The following is an 18,845-nucleotide window of genomic DNA, read 5'->3' as shown; positions in this document are numbered from 1 at the left end:
GCAGCCATCCCGGAGTCACTGCTCGGATTACATTATAAACAGGTCAGTTAGCGCGCTGCTAACCTCAGGATGTTTATAACTACGGAGTTTAGTGGACACACCACGGCTGCAAGGTTAGACTGTTGAAGAAATCAGTAAAGGCTGGTTAGATAAGTGATTCACCTCCTCGTCCTTTGCTGAGGTGAAACTGCGACTAGCGATGTCACAGTGATGTTTATTAACCTCATTAAAACAGATTTTGTCAGCTATTGTCTTATAAATATTTACACATAATTTATATCTCTTCTAAAAAGCATTTATTTTCGTCAGTAACACAAAATGCATACCGGTCTTTCGCCTTGAAGCACAGCCGTCCGTCTGCATCAACTTTTCTTTTTCTGGATATTATGGGATAAACATGTCTCAATTCCACCCGCGAAGTTACACCTTCCCTCCGGCAGGGTTTCCACATCAATGACTACACTGCCGTGTAGTGGCAGTAAGCCGTAACTTTGCGGGTAATACAATCGACAAGCATTGTGGGAAATGTATTTTTTGGTCAAAGAACGCTTCTGACCTATTTATTATAGACACTAAGATTTTACAAGCTCTCGCGGGCCACATAAAAAGACGTGGCGGGCCACATTTGGCCCGCGGGCCTTGTGTTTGACACATGTGCTCTATATAATGGACTTATGCATGCATGGAAAATCCCTTAACCACACACATATGGCACAGCGGGACATCGGTGTGTGTCTAGGGGCTGAATTGGAATAGATTCACTTCAGGTGGGACTCTAAATTGGAATTTGTATCGGAGGAGGAATAAATTGCATTAAGCCCCTGGGATCGTTGTTACCTGATTTAGTCTACTGAACCCAGCTAATGTCTGCTCACTTGACACATGCTAGAGGCCAAACGTATTGAAGCATCTTCAGTTTCTGAGAATGCTGACTTAAGGTCCGCTCAGCTCGTCCGCTTAAGTGTAAGTAATTGCAAAAAACTGATCGTAAATCAGCACAATTGCGTGGTAAAGCCTCCTCGTTAATACGGACACAACTGTGAGTCGTCTGATGCAGGATATACAGCCCTGCAGACACTGAATTTCCATCATTACTCTGTGCTCCCTGTGGGCCCAATTGTCACTTTAATTTGCAGTGCTAGCAACTTCCCGTAATTCCACTACACAGCTTCTCCAGGGATTGCCTCGCACCATGGGGAAATAAGAATGCACTGGAATTATCCTGCAGCAGTTAACGTACAGCACTTTTACAGCCACTCTGAACAAGAAGTTCATGTGCAAACTGTAATCAACCACAGCAAAGACATACAGAACCAACAGAATATAAGCGTAGCTTTGCTTAAGCCTAGAGCTAATGAAGAAATCTTGGTTACACTTATTTGATAACACATTATTTAAAGGGTACAGACGAATGGGCTTCATAACACATTCATTACCATTGAACTATGCATTTAAAAAGCAATGCTTTACTGTACATTTTACCCATTTGATTATTTTTGTGTAGTAAGTGTCATGTTATGAGTACTCCACTGTAAAAATTACAATTACTTTTAGTTCATACACTGGGAATGCCCCCCTCCCCCTTTTACTTACATCAGTGTGTAGTTACATTAAACCCCAGACAGTGTTGTAGGCAGTAAGAACAAGCTATTAAGTTTTTAACAAAAAAAAATTGGGGAGAGTAGATGGCGCTCTTTCCCCTGATCACTCCAAAGGGTGATGTCGGTCAGCACAAGGCTGCGTCTGTGAGCTGATGTATCAGAACCGAGTCGCTGCGCTTTCCTCCGAGCGTTAGCGCTGTGATGCTACTCGGCAATGCTATAGAACTCAGCAGCAGTTCAAAAAGAGGCGGAGTCTGACTGCACATGTATCTTAGGAGGCATGTGCTAGTCTTCACCATCCTGGTGTTGGGAAATATTACTAGTGATAGGGGGAGTCCTAATGATTTGGTTGGGTAATTGGATGTGTAAATTGGTGAGAAAATTGAAAAAAAAAAAAAATTAATTAAATGATTAAAAAAAAGAAAATAACTACAAGGATCTTCATGCATCATAATACCTTAAAATGTAAAGTTTTTTTTATAAAAGTATTTCTTTTTATAGTGTGGCATAAGTTATTCATAAATAGCATTTATGGGTCCGCGTAGATCTTCTTAATAAACATTTTTTTCTTAAATAATAGGTCTATGCTTCTTAAGTGTTGCAATGTTAATTAAATATCATTCTGAACATGTTTTAAAAATGCTAAGTTTTAAAGATCTACTTACTAAAAAATGTGGGGTTTAAATCAGGCTTGGGCTCAGAATGTGCACCCTTTAATTAAAGTGTTACCAAAATCTTTCTCCAGGTTATTTGAATGCCTGAATGCTGCTGTTCTGTACCTTCTGAAATTATGTGGTAATATATGCACTGTACACTGAGAGTGGACAAAAAGTTAAGACAAAAAAAAACACAAGAAAAGTTTTGTCCTCCGGCAACTGTTACAGCGAAATGCAGATGATAGATTTGATAATCCAGATTTAACCTGTTTCATAAGAGGGATCATGCCCTGCAGTAAACATGACTGTAAGGCCCTTACAGTATTTCTTATCTGTTGTTTTTTTGTTGTTTTTTTTTGTTACAGCCCTTATCTCGAACCATCTGAATTAGACCTGCCTGAGTTGCATGGTTCAACAGCCAGAAATTATTGACTTAGATGAGTTAGATAACAAGTAGAGATGGAGGCTTTGTAGAACCAGAATCCTATCTCCTGTTCCTGCCCAACAGATGTATCCTGAGGCAATTGTGTCCAGGATGAGCCAATAAACAGGCTCAAAGATTGTTATATGGGGCAGATTGCTTGTCTTGTCAAGAAGTTCTGCAGAGGGTCATTGGCCCTTGGGTTAATCTAAATTGATTCACTTCAAGAGTTCAAGATATGGTGATGTTCACTGGGGATTCTGGAAATAGGTTATTAACAATCCAGGCTTAGTGAGATACCCATTTCATTATGAAGAAAAGAAGTGTGTTCACTGGTAGGTTGCTGTTACAGAGATGCTCACATTACAGACTGAGGAGATCCTTTGTACCCAGAGCCAACAAATTTCTTCTTTCTGTTCTCTGACACACTTGCTTATGCTTGATAATGAGAACCTATGGAACCTATCCTCATCTCGATAATCTCTTGATAGCTTCAAAACTGTGGACTACATTCTTATGCTGCGTTCTATTTAAAATCAGATGTCAGAATTTCTTAGTTTCAAGAAGGAAATGCTCCCTCAAGTCAGAGAGTTGAGAGAGCTTGAAAAACATTGGGCTTAGAATCCAAGATGGCTGCACCACATACATATTAACACTAGTAAAAAAATTCACATAAGCATTATTTTGTCTGGTTAATAAGTGTGTTTAATTTGAGGGCCTTACAATCGTTCATAAAACTGAATTTAACCATAAAAATTTGCATCTGTCTCATGACGTCTATATCCAATAGGAATGATGTTTTGTAAGAGTGTAGTAAATGAAATAAAGGTCCCTCACTTTAGTTTAAGGGCATCAAATTGCGTCATAAAGCTGCTGAAAAGGTAACACTTCTAAAAGAATATCAAGTATGATACTTAATACATGACATTTCTTTCATCATTTCTTGTCATCTTGCAAGTACTGTCTTAAGATATTAATAAATATTTAATAATTAAGCAATAAAAGTATTGATTCAAGAAAAAAAGTAAAAAAGTAATCTTTATTCAATGCTCATAAATGTGTTATGAAGCAGCTATGTAGGTAGCCTTCAGCTTGAGAAGCTTGAAAAGAAATGTAGTCACTAGACTAACTTTTCTGCCCTAGTTTTTTAATTTCTTCTTTCTTTTCCCCCAATGTTTTCCAGGTTGCCAACCTTCTGCGCCTCTTCCAGATCCCGCAGATCAGCTATGCCTCTACTAGTGCCAAACTAAGCGACAAATCCCGCTATGACTACTTTGCCCGAACTGTTCCCCCAGACTTCTACCAGGCCAAAGCCATGGCTGAGATCCTGCGCTACTTCAACTGGACCTATGTGTCCACGGTGGCCTCCGAGGGCGACTATGGCGAGACAGGCATTGACGCCTTCCAGCAAGAGGCGAGGGTTCGCCAGATCTGCATCGCTACGTCAGTCAAAGTCAGCCGTTCCATGAACCGGGTGAACTATGAAACGGTGATCCGCTCCCTGCAACAAAAGGCCAACGCCAAAGTGGTCATCCTCTTCACCCGCAGTGAGGATGCCCGTGAGCTGCTGGTGGCGGCGGCACGAATGAACGTCAGCTTCATCTGGGTTGCCAGCGATGGCTGGGGAGCGCAGGAAAGTGTGGTGCACGGGAGCGAGAAGGCGGCTAACGGGGCCTTCACCATCGAGTTGGCCTCCTACTCCATCCGCGAATTCGAGGACTACTTCACCAAGCTCACCCCAGAGCTCAACACCAGGAATCCCTGGTTCAGGGAATTCTGGGAGCACAAGTTTGGATGTCGGCTTCATGAGCCGGGCTGTGCCAGTCACAGCCTGAGGGACGGTTCCTTCAAGCAGGAGTCTAAGATCATGTTCGTCATGAATGCCGTCTACGCCATGGCCCATGCACTGCATAACATGCGGCAGGCAGTGTGCCCCAACACCACCCGTGTGTGTGAGGCTATGAAACCAGGAAACGGCAAGAGGTTCTACCGCGAGTTTATCCTTAAGACCAAGTTTGATGGTAAGGGAACAGAATTTTGTCACAAACATCTATAGATATTTTATGAAAGAATATCTAAAATACTGAAATTAGCCTAGCAATAACTAGCTAAAAGCCATGAGGGTCAGATTAGGGTGTGTTTAGACTGCAGAAAAATTGGATTTGTTTCTCAAATCAGATCTGTTGAGACAAGTGTTATTTGTGAGCAATCAGATTGGATTTGCCTGTCTGGACATCACAAACCATCCTATGCATTGTTGCTGTGGTAACCAGGCCAATTTCAGTAACTTCAGTAACTTTCAGTAGCTCATCTTGAACCCCCATACTTCCATCATTTTTTCCTTTTTTTTTCAATTGTGTGTCTTTTGTGATGTATCAGATTTGCAAAAACTGGATTTAATGTGGTTTCTAGTGGTCCAGACTATTAAAAATCGATTTGGATACAATCTAGATATGCCAAAAATGATTTAAGCAGGCATTCCCAACATAGCTTCAGAAAGATCTTATTTGCATGAAACTAATTTGCCCCCACTGACTTTCCTCATCTTTATAAAGTCATGAAAGACACTTCATTCAACTTTCATTCATCGCTCAGATCAGTGGCTCTTGTAGTTTGCAATGCCGTTAAAACATATTCAATTTAAGATAAAAAAACATAATTATAAGGGTTATCAGATAAGTTTCTCCCAGCCTGTTGAGAGAGAAATTAGTACTACATTTAGAACAACAATCAAGGAGTGAAGTTTGCATCAACTAGAGTCTTCAAGCAAAAAAAAAAAAGAAGCTGATTTATCCAAGAAGAGCCTTTGAGATGATTAGTGTTTTCCCCCATTAAAAGCATCACTTCAGGAAATCAAGGGTATACATCAGAGACAATGCAAACAGATTCAGCACAGAAGGCTATTGATGTTGTTTCATCCAGAAAACGCTCATTAATCCACTTCACAGCTGTTTTAGAAGTTCTGAAGTTACTTTAATTGATTTGGATGTTAACTGTGGCATTTGCGAGCTAATAAGGAGCTCATTTTAAACAGTGCAAGTTTCTGTCCAACAGATGATGCTAGTTAGAAACCAAAGCCTCAGAACTTTACAAACGAATGCTGAAAGCAGCAGTTTCTGGATAATAATTGCATAGGCCTTAATGACAAAACTGTACGGTGAGTTCTGTGTTTTTTGCTGTTAGTAAACAGTTAGTAATCAGTTAACAGGTTTGTAAGCTTGGAACATTTTTTCCCTTAGTTTAGTTTGTTTCCACACAAGGAAAAACAGAAGTGCATCAGAATGTACATATGTGAGCAGGAAAGTAAATACAGGAAGAAGGTCCTGTGTTCTGGACTAGTGCAGATTAGCACTAACACAGACCTGATGTTTAATCATATCTGTAGTGATTACCTAGACAGCAAATCAGGTTAAACTGCACCTGAACAGCCATAGCTCAAACTTGCGAAGCGGGGCTGTTTTGGAGTGCACCCAAGTGTAAAAACAAACAAATCAGTCTAGGGTCTAGTTTAATTAAAAGGTACAGATGTGACCGAAAGTATTTAGGTTTCTAATCTCTCTCTGTCCTGTATCTGTCTTAACCAGCTCCATTCAGACCTGCGGAAACGGAGAACGTTGTACGCTTCACCTCTCTGGGGGACAGCCTTGGACGCTACAACATCTTCCACTACGGCCAAGAGAACGGAAGGTACGTCTACAAGAAGGTGGGCTACTGGTCCCAAGGCTTAGTCCTTAACACCAGTCTGGTGCCCTGGCCTGGAGGGGCAATTCCCACCTCCCAGTGCAGTGACCCCTGCCAACCCAATGAGGCCAAGAGCATGCAACCTGGGGATGTTTGCTGCTGGATCTGCATCCCTTGCCAGGCCCACCAGTTCCTTCTTGATGAGTTCACTTGTGAGGACTGTGGCTTTGGGGAGTGGCCTTTGACCAACCTCACTGGCTGCTATGAACTTCCTGAAGAGTACATTCACTGGTCCGATGCATGGGCTGTTGGACCCGTGACCATTGCTTGTCTGGGAATGCTGTGCACTATGGCAGTCGCTGGGGTTTTCCTGCGCAACAACGACACTCCAGTAGTGAAGGCTAGTGGACGTGAGCTGTCTTACATCCTGTTGTTTGGAGTCCTCCTCTGCTACGCCATGACCTTCATCTACATTGCCAAGCCGTCTGCAGTGGTTTGCGCCCTACGACGTCTCGGCTTGGGTACATCCTTTGCTGTCTGTTATTCCGCCTTGCTCACCAAGACCAATCGGATCGCTAGGATATTCGGCGGGGCTCGGGACAGCGCCCAGCGGCCTCGCTTCATCAGCCCTGCATCCCAGATGGCGATCTGTGCTGTGTTGATCTCTGCTCAGCTTCTAGTGGCACTGGTGTGGCTCCTGGTGGAGGCTCCCGGAGTCCGCAAGGAACTGAGTCCCGAGCGGCGAGATGTGGTGACTCTTAAGTGCAACAGTCTGGACTCCAGCATGCTGGTGTCGCTCACCTACAACTGCATTCTCATCATCCTGTGCACCTTCTACGCCTTCAAGACCAGGAAGTGCCCTGAGAACTTCAACGAGGCCAAGTTCATTGGGTTCACGATGTACACAACCTGCATCATCTGGTTGGCCTTCCAGCCCATCTTCTACGTCACGGCCAGTGATTACAGGGTGAGTGGTGATAACATTACTTTTGAATTACAAAACAATGTAAAATGTAAAATGAGATTGTTTTGTTATCCTGCTTGTTGGCTTGGGATAATCTCGGACTTAAAATTTGCGGATATGGTTCAGGTCTGGTTGGAACACAAAATATAGGCCTCTTTGTGCCGGTTTGCACTGGTGCAGACCCCTTAACCTGGATACAGTTTCGTTTTCATGGTAACAGGGCATACCAACTAAATGCAAAATGGAAAACTGTTCGTTTTTACACCACTTTAATGGCCCAACACACCAGCTACAGGCCTTATCCAATATTGCAACTGCTGACCTTAGCACGCTGGCTTCCTCTGTCAATCAACATTGCTAACACGATGCTATCAACCTGCCATGCGGGGTCCTCCAACCTTCTTACCATGGCATCAGCACACCAACAATTTAAAGCTTATCCCACATCACTAATGCATCACTAATGGTGTTACCACACCAACTCCCAGGTTCCATCAGCATTGCTAACAAAGTTTTAGCATGCTGGTTACTGGGGTCAGAAGAGCCTCTTCTGACATTGCATGGCTCATCTAACCAACAGGAAGATTCCTAAAGTCTTTAAACCCCCTACTAAACAGTTCTGTGGCTAACAAACAGTTCAAACACTAACAAACTGTGCAAAGAAAACCAGGCCAGTCCAGTTTTAAGCATTCTGTGGTAGATCCATGTTTAACTGTGAAAGAACGCCACCAGAACTGTTCAGCCCTGCAGTGGAAATGGAGTTATGGGCTAAGTGGTGTGGATCAGTCTTAAACTGAACATTCTTTGGCTCGATTTAGGTTTGGACCGACACTTCAGACCCCATTATTAAAAATTTTCTTTCCCTATGAACACTGCATATTTTAAACTCTGGTAGCATCAGGTTTTGTGCCTAAAAATCACAATTAGCAAAGTGCAATTGCTCCGCATACCGCTTCAACTTGTCATGATGGTCAGAACATCAAATCACAGATTGCTTTTTTCAGGGATCCCCTGGCTGTTTCACCAAAAAAAAAAAAAAAATCCAGCGAGTCTCCAACACGCACATACACTACACAGACATTAGCTTGTAGCGGGTGTTAGCAACTCCCTATGGGAGGTTGTGGGTGGCCTGTCACACTTTATCAGCAAACTCGTTTCGCTGTGAGGTGCGAGATGTCAGAACTCGGTTAGCTACATGGTAAACACAGTCATCAAGAACGCCCCGCGGCTGTGTGAGCGGCGATGCCTGGACTGCCATAGCAAACAGCTGTCAGAAACAATCACTCCAGCAGCGGGGAGGAGTGTTCCCGGATCAGTGTGTGGCGGAGTGAGTAGCAGGGAAAAATAGCTGTGTATGTAGAGTGGAGTATTCCTGGAACAGCATGATATGGCGGCATCATGAAGACAGAATCACACAGTGTGCAGAGACAGTATTGGAAGATCAGTGAGGGTCGGTGTCATCGTGAAGGAAGAGCAGTTCTGTATAAAGAGACAGCTGTATGAAGAGGCTTCAGTCGCTTCAGTATCAGTGTCTTGTGTGACACTTCCAAAGGTGAAGTTCTGGGCAACATCGTTCATTTATTGGAAAAAAGTAATTGAAAATGTGAATGTTGGTATTGGTAATAAAGGAAAGGTACTAGAAGTTAATTAGCATTATGCCATAAAGACCATTCTGTGACTATGCTCATAAGTACACTCATCAAGAAGTGTTAATATTGATATTGGTAATAAATGAAAGCTACTAGAAGTTAATTAAGCAATAATACACGAGAGGGAGTGCTAAAACGTGTGACATTGGCACTGCTGTGATGCGATCGTAGGCACAAGGCCTATATTACATGTTATAGCACAAACCTCAAGTGTATTATTGTGATTATACCACAGTTCCATTATTGCTGTTTATTAAAAGATTTTGAGTTAAAGAGGGGGAGAAAATACGATCAGTTTGGTTATAAACACTCCGCGAGTTAAAGTAGTTCCATTGCTGCTCTGTTTGTAGCTGCACTGTTTGGCTTGTAAGTGCTGCATTGTTGCTAGGTTACCTGTATGTTGCGGAGTAATACATGGAGAGCTTCGGTTACAGTGCATTACCAGCTGATAATGTCACTCATAAAACGTCTCTCAGCCAATCACATTGCAGGGTCGGAACTAACTGTGGTATAATCAGCATTATGTCATTAAGACCATTCTTTAATTTTGCTTATAAGTACACTAAAGTAAAAACAAGTAAACAACATCGGAATGCAATTTTGTACGATGCCAGATCCCATTTGGTCTTCATAACAGACACTTTATCAGCCCAATGGTACATTGATAAGGTATTGTAATTAGCCTTATTTCAACAGGACAATGTACAGTTGTTGTGTTGTAAAAAAAATTAAAATAATACAATTGTAAATGTAAATCTCAGGTTAATTCTTTATGTAAAGACTAATATTGAAAAATGAATGAATAGTGGTATTTTATATGTTCCTTTACAATCACAACATTAGTTCTCTAGAATCTACGGTTTTGGTTGGTTTGGAAACGTAGCTCATTTTGAGCTGCTGTTGAGCTGCAGTTGACTGTTGACCGTTAAAAGTTGTATTTGCTTGAACCCATACGTATTAATATGGGTTCAAGTGAGTTTTTGTGATCCACTTAAGTTTGCTGAGGTTACACAGCGTATTGAGTACAATTATTCAAATTAATCATTGTGTTTATGCAATGTATCTTTAATCTAAAGCAAAAGAATACAGTCACCATTAGTTTATAAAGTATTCTTTTACCATGTATCCCAAAAAACGACTGACAAAGTTGAATGAGTCATGCTAACTTATCAGATCTCTGAATCTATTGTGAGCATTTATAACAACATGCCTAGGGAAAAACGAGTGCTTCTGTGCTTCTTTAAAGTCTTATTTGTTGGAGAGGACGATTCCAGGAAGGTTGATCCCGTGACCCGCGCTGTCGAGATGCTGTGAGTGTTTACAGCAGCCTAAAAATGTATTCAGGGAACGCTCAGGCCCATTTCAGACCAGGAGTCACGGTTAACGAGGAGCTTTGTCTCTGTATGAAAACATTTTGGAGGGGAATTAGTTTTAATATATTCTGACATAAAAGACAGGCTTGCAGGCAGTGTGATTCAGAGCAGCGCAGCTCGCTGAACCCTTGGCCTCGCAGATGGGTGCAAAGTGCAGCAATTCTACAGCAGAACTCTGAGGAGATTCTGATTTTCGTTGCTCTTTGCTCTCTTTCTCTCCTTTCCCAAAGCAGTTGATCTGCCTGGGAGCTCCTGTCAAAGCTTTCTTATTCTGTCCAGCATTAAAAAGCATACGCTGGATAGCACGGCGGAGACGCGGGGACCCAGGAACAGCTGCTGCTGCTGCTATCTGTTCAGGTGTCTTTTTCAGAACTACCTTTGAAATATTACTAGGTCTGTCACAATAACAACATTTTCAAGACGATATATTGTCCCAGAATTGATTGCGATAAATGATTACATTGTCATTTTGAAGCACCACTACACACTAAGAAAAGTAAGTACAGATTTGTACTTAAAAGAGTACAAAGCTTGTCGCTGGGGCTGTACCTTATATTGAGGTACAAAAAAGTACCTTTCAGTGAAAGTCCTTTTTTGTACCCATGGTTTTTATGCCAGTAAAGATCATACAAATTATAAACATTATCATCAACTGAATATGTGTCAAGAACTTCATGATGCAAAATTGTCTGGCTTTCAAATAAAAAAAATGTGCAAATAAAATATATATTGTTCATTAGTACAGTGGTACAGAATGCTGAATGTACCTTTTATCTGGTTAAATGGTACAAATTTGTACTTATTGCTGTTAGAAATGACTTTGTACTTCAGAGGGAACAAATCTGACCCTGTAAAGACCAATATTGTACATTTGAGGGTACAATTATGAAGAGTGTACCTTTGAGTACAAAAAAGTACTCATATCGTACCTCTGTTTTTTAGAGTGTATAGAAAATGTACCACAGTAGTAATAAAGTAGCAAAATAATACTATTACACCATGTTACAGTGAAACTAACTTTTTATTATTAAGAAAATACATTGGGCTTCCAATATTTTAATATCCTAAATAAAACAACAATAAAACAAAAAAAGTATAACCACACTGGGACTCTGTGTGTTCTGAAAAAAAACTGCACTAAATAATTAACAGACCTTATAACAAAATAAGCTCTTTGTTAACAAAAAGTGCAAAAGGATGACATTAAGTAAAAAGTAATATTTACCTTAAATTAACTTTTTTTAAACTCTGGACATAACACGTGAAACATTATTATTACAAAATTAGTATGTATTTTACCCCTCAGACAAATTCTGAGCATGGAACACCAACACGTTTACCTTGTGGGGCTTGAGGCAGGATCTCTCTGTGGTAAAAATATTCACATTCAATATATTTAGCTCTGGAAATTGGGCTGGATGGTTGTGCTTTAAATGAGATCTTAGGTTAGTAGCTCATTCGCATTGATGGGTTCTCCTCGCTCATTTGGCTTAAAGGAGAACTCTGGTGTAAAATGGACTTTTGTTGTAGTAAAACATGATAAAAAAAAGTACTTACCTTTGATGAATAGCTCACCTCCGTTCTCCCACAGCGTTCCGAGATCCAGAAATTTTAACAGTTTGTCCAAACACCCTTCAGACTGGGTGACATGGGACACAATTTGCCCCGATAAAACGCTTTTTCCATTAATAACTTAAAAAGTGCACAAGAACCTCATTAAAAACCACTGTTTACATCCTCTGCATAGCATAGCAGCCGGTGCCAGGAGTACCGGCGGTGCTCGGAGCTGAAGCTCGCATTATAGGATGTAAACAGTGTTTTTAACGTCAGCAAAAAATATTGAAATTGTTGAAATTGGCACTTATAACACTGTAGAAATCGACTAGACATCCTGGTATTATTCAGCCCATCTTGTAGTAAGGGTGTGTACGAGCACACACTGCAGGTGTGGCTTAGTTATCACCTCACTGTGCAATAACGGTGAGTATCACGAAGCCCGCCCGCCCGCAGCAGTTGTTGATGAGTCATTCAGAGTTATTACAGACAAACAGATGTCCTGGCAGTTCAGCCTGTAAACAACAGGAGTGTAAAAATGTACTCAGGCATTATGATGCACTGAACTGAAGGTGAAATTTAACTGCATCGATTTTTGAGTCTCGGAATAGAATTGATTAGATTAGCAATTACAAACTTTATGTTCAATCTAACAAGGCCTTAGAATACAGCTCTGAAAAAAATAAGAAACCACCTAAAAGTATGAGTTCCCTTGATTTTACCAATTTAAAAACCTCTGGAATATAATCAAGAGGAAGATGGATGATCACAAGCCATCAAACCAAACTGAACTGCTTACATTGTTGCACCAGGAGTAAAGCAGCAAAAAGTTATCCAAAAGCAGTGTGTAAGACTGGTGGAGAGAGGAGAACATGGTGCCAGGATGCATGAAAACCGTGATTAAAAACCAGGGTTATTCCACCAAATGTTGATTTCTGAACTCTTAATACTGCATTATTTGAGGTCTAAAAGTTCTGCACCTTTTTTGTTATTTCAGCAATTTCACATTTTCTGTAAATAAATGCTCTAAATTACAATATTTTTATTTGGAACTTTGGAGAAATACTGTCCGTAGTTTATAGAATAAAACAACAATGTTCATTTTACTCAAATATAAACCTATAAAGAGCTAAATCAGAGAAACTGAAGTGCTCTCTTAATTATTTCCAGAGCTGTATTTAAGTGTATTAAATTGTGCAAAAAAACCCAAAAACATTTTAAATGTTTCTACAAAAAGATGTAGTGGAGTAAAGACATTCTGAGCAAAGAATGAAGATACATGTGGTCTGTGCTTAAAAGGCCCCATCCACATGAATCAGGATGTTTTTAAAAATTAAAAATAAGGTTTTTGTCAGCACATTTTTAATGCCTTCGCTGTGTTGGTAAATCCTCCCAAAAATAAAACTGAAAATGAAAATGCAAATATTGTTTTGCACTTTCTTTTTCCAAACGTGTGAAAATACTATGACAAAAATAAAAACAAAAATTAAATCACTTCATTTGCAATTTAATTTTTCACTTGGGCACTTTATGCATTAAGTCAAATAGCAATATGTTTAAACAATGCACAGTTTAAACGTTTGGAAGTCTGAAGCAGAATAGCTGCTGTGCTACTAAGGTCAACAACCAGAACTTACCGGATTGCACAGGCTAGTAGCGATGCTAACATTCGGCCTCAGCAGGGTTGAAGACTCAGTGCTAAAAGACACATCAGCCAGGCTCAGCTAGGTGGAAGAGAGTTAATCGTGATGCTAACAGCTGGTCTTTGCAGTGTTGATGCAGAGCAGTGATGCTAACAGGCACAATAGCCAAAGCTAGTTAGGTTAGATTAGGCGAGATGCTAACAACCAGCCTCAGCAGTTTGGAGTGAATGAATGTGAGGAGAGAGTTAAGAGTCTTTCATTTCATTTTTAATAAATTGTGTTTAATAACTGTGTCTCCCTCCACAGGTTCAGACCACCACCATGTGTATCTCGGTCAGTCTGAGTGGCTCGGTGGTGCTGGGCTGTCTCTTTGCGCCCAAAATCCACATTATTCTGTTCCAGCCGCAGAAGAACGTGACCTCACTGAGGAAGAACGACAACCGCTTCTCCACGGCCATCACGGCCCCCAGCTCCACCTACTCACAGGGTAGCTAACCTCTTCCTCCAACTGTAAGGAAGCACACACACTCAACTACACTTAAAGCTTAAAGTGATACTTTACACATAATAATCTGTTTCATATTTTATTTTCTTACACTAATTTCAAGCAGGACATGTTTGGTGCCTTAAATTTGTTATATAACACTGAAGTTACGAGGATAACATAGATAGAAAGTAGCTGCATCTTACAGTCTCATATTAAAATAGTATTTTGGGTTAACACTGCCACATAGGGGTGTTTTTAGCAGTGTTGTCAGTTGCCATTAGCATTTTTCCCCAATAAAATAGAAAGCCAGATAACTACTAGGGCAATTAGATTGTCACCGAAAATGTGTTTCACATTTTGAACTGAATTACTGAAATAAAGTAACTTATATTCTAATTATATTCTAAATGATATTCTAATTGCCCTGGCTACAGCCAATGAAAATCCAAAAATCAGTGTCACAGAACATTAGAATATTATATACAAGACAAATTGGTACTTTTGGCAGTGTGCCAAGTCCTGCTGGAAAATGAAATCCACATCTCCAAAAAAGTTGTCAGTAGCAGAGGAAATCATGAAGTGCTGTAAGATTTTCCAGGTAAACAAAACTGCACTGACTTTAGACTTGATAATAAAACACAGTGGATCAACAGCAGCAGATGACATGTCTCTCCAAACCATCACTGATTGGTTGAAACTTAACACTAGACCTCAAGCAGTTTGGACTGTGTGTCTCTCCACAAATTAAATGCAAAAGTTACTGATGATCAGTGATGGTTTGGAGAGACATGTCTGTCATCTGCTGGTGTTGGTCCACTGTGTTATACTGTATTAAGTCCAAAATCAGTGCAGAGCTTTCCCGGAAAATCTTAAAGCACTTCATTCTTCCCTCTGCTGACAACTTTTGTGGAGATGTGGATTTCATTTTCCAGCAGGACTTGGCACACTGCCACACTGCCAAAAGTACCAATTGGTCTTGTAAAATATTCTAATTTTATTATATTTTGTAATAATTGATTTTTGGGTTTTCTTTGGCTGTAAGCCATAATCTTCAACAATTATAAAAATAATTTACTTTTTAATGATATTCTAATATTTTTAGTTGCACTAGCTTCTTTTAACTTTTTTCACTTTTCTGTTTTAGAAACAGCCATTGTATAAAGCAGTACTTTGAGTGTTTTATCAGCTAGTAATTTCAGTTACAATCTGGAAATGTGGAAATATGGAGAAAATATTGGCTAGTTAGATGATATGACACAATTTGTATTCTAAGCAATACATTGACTTTTATTTTATTTACCTCTTATAAACAACAATAATGTACCTACTTAGAATTTTTCACTTTTTTTAGCATTTAGCATTAACATAACAGTTAAATTCTGTGTTGGTACAAATAATATTGTTTTTAACATAGACTTCCATTGAGTTTAGAAGGTTTTTCCCTTTCCCTTCTGTAATGTTTCTTAATCATGATTTTTTGAATGACAGCATAAAAACAAATAGTGATTTTAGATTTTTGGCTTTTTTTTAAGATAATACCATGATGATCTCAACAAATATTCTACAGATTTGTTTTAGTGCATGTGTATGATAAATTGTTAATTAATTACTTATCAATAATCATTTTTTACCTTCCAATTTCTCACCACAGCTTCCTCCGCCACTGTAGTTCCTACCGTGTGCAACGGACGAGAGGTAGTGGACTCTACGACGTCGTCATTATAAGGGATAAAAATGCACAAATCGCTTCTCCAGTGATGTCATGGATGAATATCTTCCAACAAAGGGTGCTTTAGACATCCATTTCAGAGATAATTAAGTTCAGAGTCTTAAATTATAAATGAAATACTTGATCCTATAAGTACGGTGGCCGAGAAAGCCCAACGTAGTGCACATTTAAAAGCGCTGCAAAAGCACAAAACACATCCATCAAAATTACAACACAGGCGCAGCAAATAGAAAAACGCGCTGCAAAAAGAAAAACGCGCTGCAAATACAACCACAACACAAAAGAAGTGAGTCACAACACAACGGAATTTTCCCGGGGGACCTTAAAAGATGCTGTACCAGCTAAGCCGCGTCTTCAGTAACGTCTCGGACTTCACTATGTGTACAAAGGACCATAAGTGGCAAACAAGCTTCTGAAAAGTAAGTTATGTTTATTACCTGTGATTACCACGGTTGTGTGCATATTATTAAAAGTTCTGCTTCACAAAACGCCTTGTTTGCCACTTATTGTCCTTTGTACACATAGTGAAGTCCGAGACGTTACTGAAGACGCAGCTTAGCTGGTACAGCATCTTTTAAGGTCCCCCGGGAAAATTCCGTTGTGTTGTGACTCACTTCCGTTGTGTTGTGGTTGTATTTGCAGCGCGTTTTTCTATTTGCTGCGCCTGTGTTATAATTTTGATGGATGTGTTTTGTGCTTTTGCAGCGCTTTTCAATTTGCACTGCGTTGGGCTTTCTCGGCCACCGTATATAAGAGTATTTAAGAACAAAAACCCTGTAAATGTGACTTTACTGAAACCATGTGCCACAAGGCACTGATTTTAAGATAAGCTAAGAACGTGTGAATGTTCCCCGGCTGGGCTGGATTAGAGTAGAGTATTAAAGTACTGATGTAAAACTCCAGTTTTAGAGGGTGGTCATGTTTTGCTGTGGGCTACAGCACTTCCTCTACTTTTTCGAACACAGGAGATTCAATTACCAAGCTTTTTTGTAACTTAACTATTTTAGAGAAAAGAAAACATGCATCTGCGCTTCTGGGCCTTCTAGAACTGGAGTTTAATAGATGTTGGAACATCAGGGTTGATTTATGATTTACGTTAATAGAATGGTTGTGTGCAAAAGTTTAGATACTGGATTTTTTAGATAAAAACCTTCCACACTACAGAGCGTGGTCTGTATTCTGCTCTCTGTAAAGGATTTTTAATTTTGAATTTTTATGCACATACAGTATATGTGAGCAAGGGTTCTGAAACTTTTGTATAGAACTGTATATTAAAGGAGTATTCCAGTGTTTCTTAGCCTAATTTTAGTGTGCTGCATCTGTAAAGAATCCAATGGGCTCAATTCCACTTATAACTGTATTGTTTTTTACAAGAAAGAATTACTGGGAACTTGCCCGGATGCCCAGCATTGGTAAATTTACATTTCTGTTAGTACTGAACAGCGTATTAATGCTGCAAAACAAAGGGTGTTCTGATTGGCCTGTTCTCTGCAAAGAATCTGTGACTCACCCAATGAGTTTTAAGTGTGGGCGGGCAGTGTTTTTTTCCCCTTCTGGATGGGATGCGTTCAGGAGCATCATGGATCCCATTAAAACTTACAGTATTTCACCTCTGACTACTAGTATATCCTTGTCTGGTAAAAGTAAAAAAAACAATATATATATAATAGCAAAAAAAAAAAAGTTCTGTTATCCTTTGGTATCCTTTTCTTGGGGGAGTGGGGGACTGGGGGTCCAGGTCCGAAATAAATTTTTGAACTTTGGGATGTCTGGTATAATGTCCAATGGCCTCTACCTCAAATGGTTAATGGTTTTTCGGGTCAGAAGTTTGTTGTAGTGGTTTCCACCTTTTTGCCACATCTACAGATAAGACTAGAGAGTAAGCTAAAGATTAGGTTTAAAAATAGAAAACACTGGAATACTTCTTTAATCAGCTTTTGCCTAAATGAATGATTTTGATCTTTCTCGACCAATCCACCACCAACGGCACAAGTTAATATAAGTTAATATCATTTTTGCAGCCTCCAGACAGCCATGTCTGATGATGCACACACACACACACATGTATTTCCACTGTAGATACAGTAATGTTCAGCTGTAATTACGCCCCTGAAAAGTTGTCATAGATTACTGCTCGTACTTTTAGCTGAATAACTGGCAACACGTATGTTTTCAGTGTTATCTGTTAGGTTAGTCCTCCGTGGTCCATTGAAATAGCACTGGAATGAAGTTCAGCAGTTCATAATGTTAAAGAATATTAAACCTAATAAACAACTTTTCAGGGGGCGTATTACTTCGCCACACCAGTGTTCGTGGCTAAAAGGACACAGAACAGTGGGAGTAACTCAATTTACTCTGCAGTCTAAATCATTTTACTCCCACAGAGTGAGTTATTGGGAGAATATTGCAGCATTCTTGACTTTCTGAAGTTTTTAAACTTCAGTGCACTAGTGTTGCCATGTTTTACTTCAGTAGTACGAATCGTAAATGTCATTGGGAGATTTTCGTTGTTCTTTAAGTGTTGTTAATAAAAAAAAAGTCCCATGTTCTCTTTTGATGCACTAGTATAGCAGCAATGCAAGAACAAAAATACTATACTCCGTATTTCTTTTCTTTTTTGACTTGAAATCTAAATCTTAGTGTCAGATTTGCAGAAAGTAGCTAATAATACGACGAATGTGTTTAAATGTGAATTTTGGTGAATCAGTCAGTGATCTTCCTGTAATATATGTAAATAAACTTTTTTTTTAATCACTGTTAAATTGTGTTTTTTTATATACATTTAATCGGTTTTACTCATTAGGTCATTAGATCCCACTGGTCTGAGTAGATAAAATGAAAAATGTTATTTCACTAAATATAGTATGTTTTTTACATTATTTTTTATATCACTCTTTAGATCACCTTTATACATAACAATACATTATATTTAATCATAACCCCTGTATCGTAATACAGCCCTGGGAAAAATCAAGAGACCACTTCAGTTTCTAAATCAGTTTTTCTAATTTTTCTGATTTTGCTAGTCATTTAGAGCATTTATTTGCAAAAAATGAGAAAAGGCTGAATTAAAAAAAAGATGCAGAG

The 18,845-nt window shown here is 39.5% G+C and overlaps 1 protein-coding gene across 2 annotated transcripts in view; it reads left to right on the top strand.

Annotated features, from left to right (window-relative positions):
- The window catches only part of grm2b (glutamate receptor, metabotropic 2b), a 42,443-nt gene extending 26,503 nt beyond the window's left edge, over positions 1 to 15,940 (top strand). Inside the window, exons 3-6 of one of the 2 annotated variants that reach the window (XM_007254548.4) lie at positions 3,862 to 4,699; positions 6,263 to 7,326; positions 13,849 to 14,029; positions 15,681 to 15,940. In XM_007254548.4, the coding sequence (XP_007254610.3) occupies positions 3,862 to 4,699; positions 6,263 to 7,326; positions 13,849 to 14,029; positions 15,681 to 15,754 (2,157 nt within the window). In that variant the 3' untranslated portion in view covers positions 15,755 to 15,940. Of the gene's footprint in view, positions 1 to 3,861; positions 4,700 to 6,262; positions 7,327 to 13,848; positions 14,053 to 15,680 lie in introns of both variants that reach the window. The other variant, XM_007254549.4, reaches the window with a different exon arrangement.
- The last annotated feature ends 2,905 nt before the right edge of the window (positions 15,941 to 18,845 follow it).

This window comes from Astyanax mexicanus, chromosome 24 (genome assembly GCF_023375975.1).
Source record: "Astyanax mexicanus isolate ESR-SI-001 chromosome 24, AstMex3_surface, whole genome shotgun sequence".
NCBI lineage: Eukaryota > Metazoa > Chordata > Actinopteri > Characiformes > Acestrorhamphidae > Astyanax > Astyanax mexicanus.
This window is presented reverse-complemented; position numbering and strand designations above follow the sequence as displayed.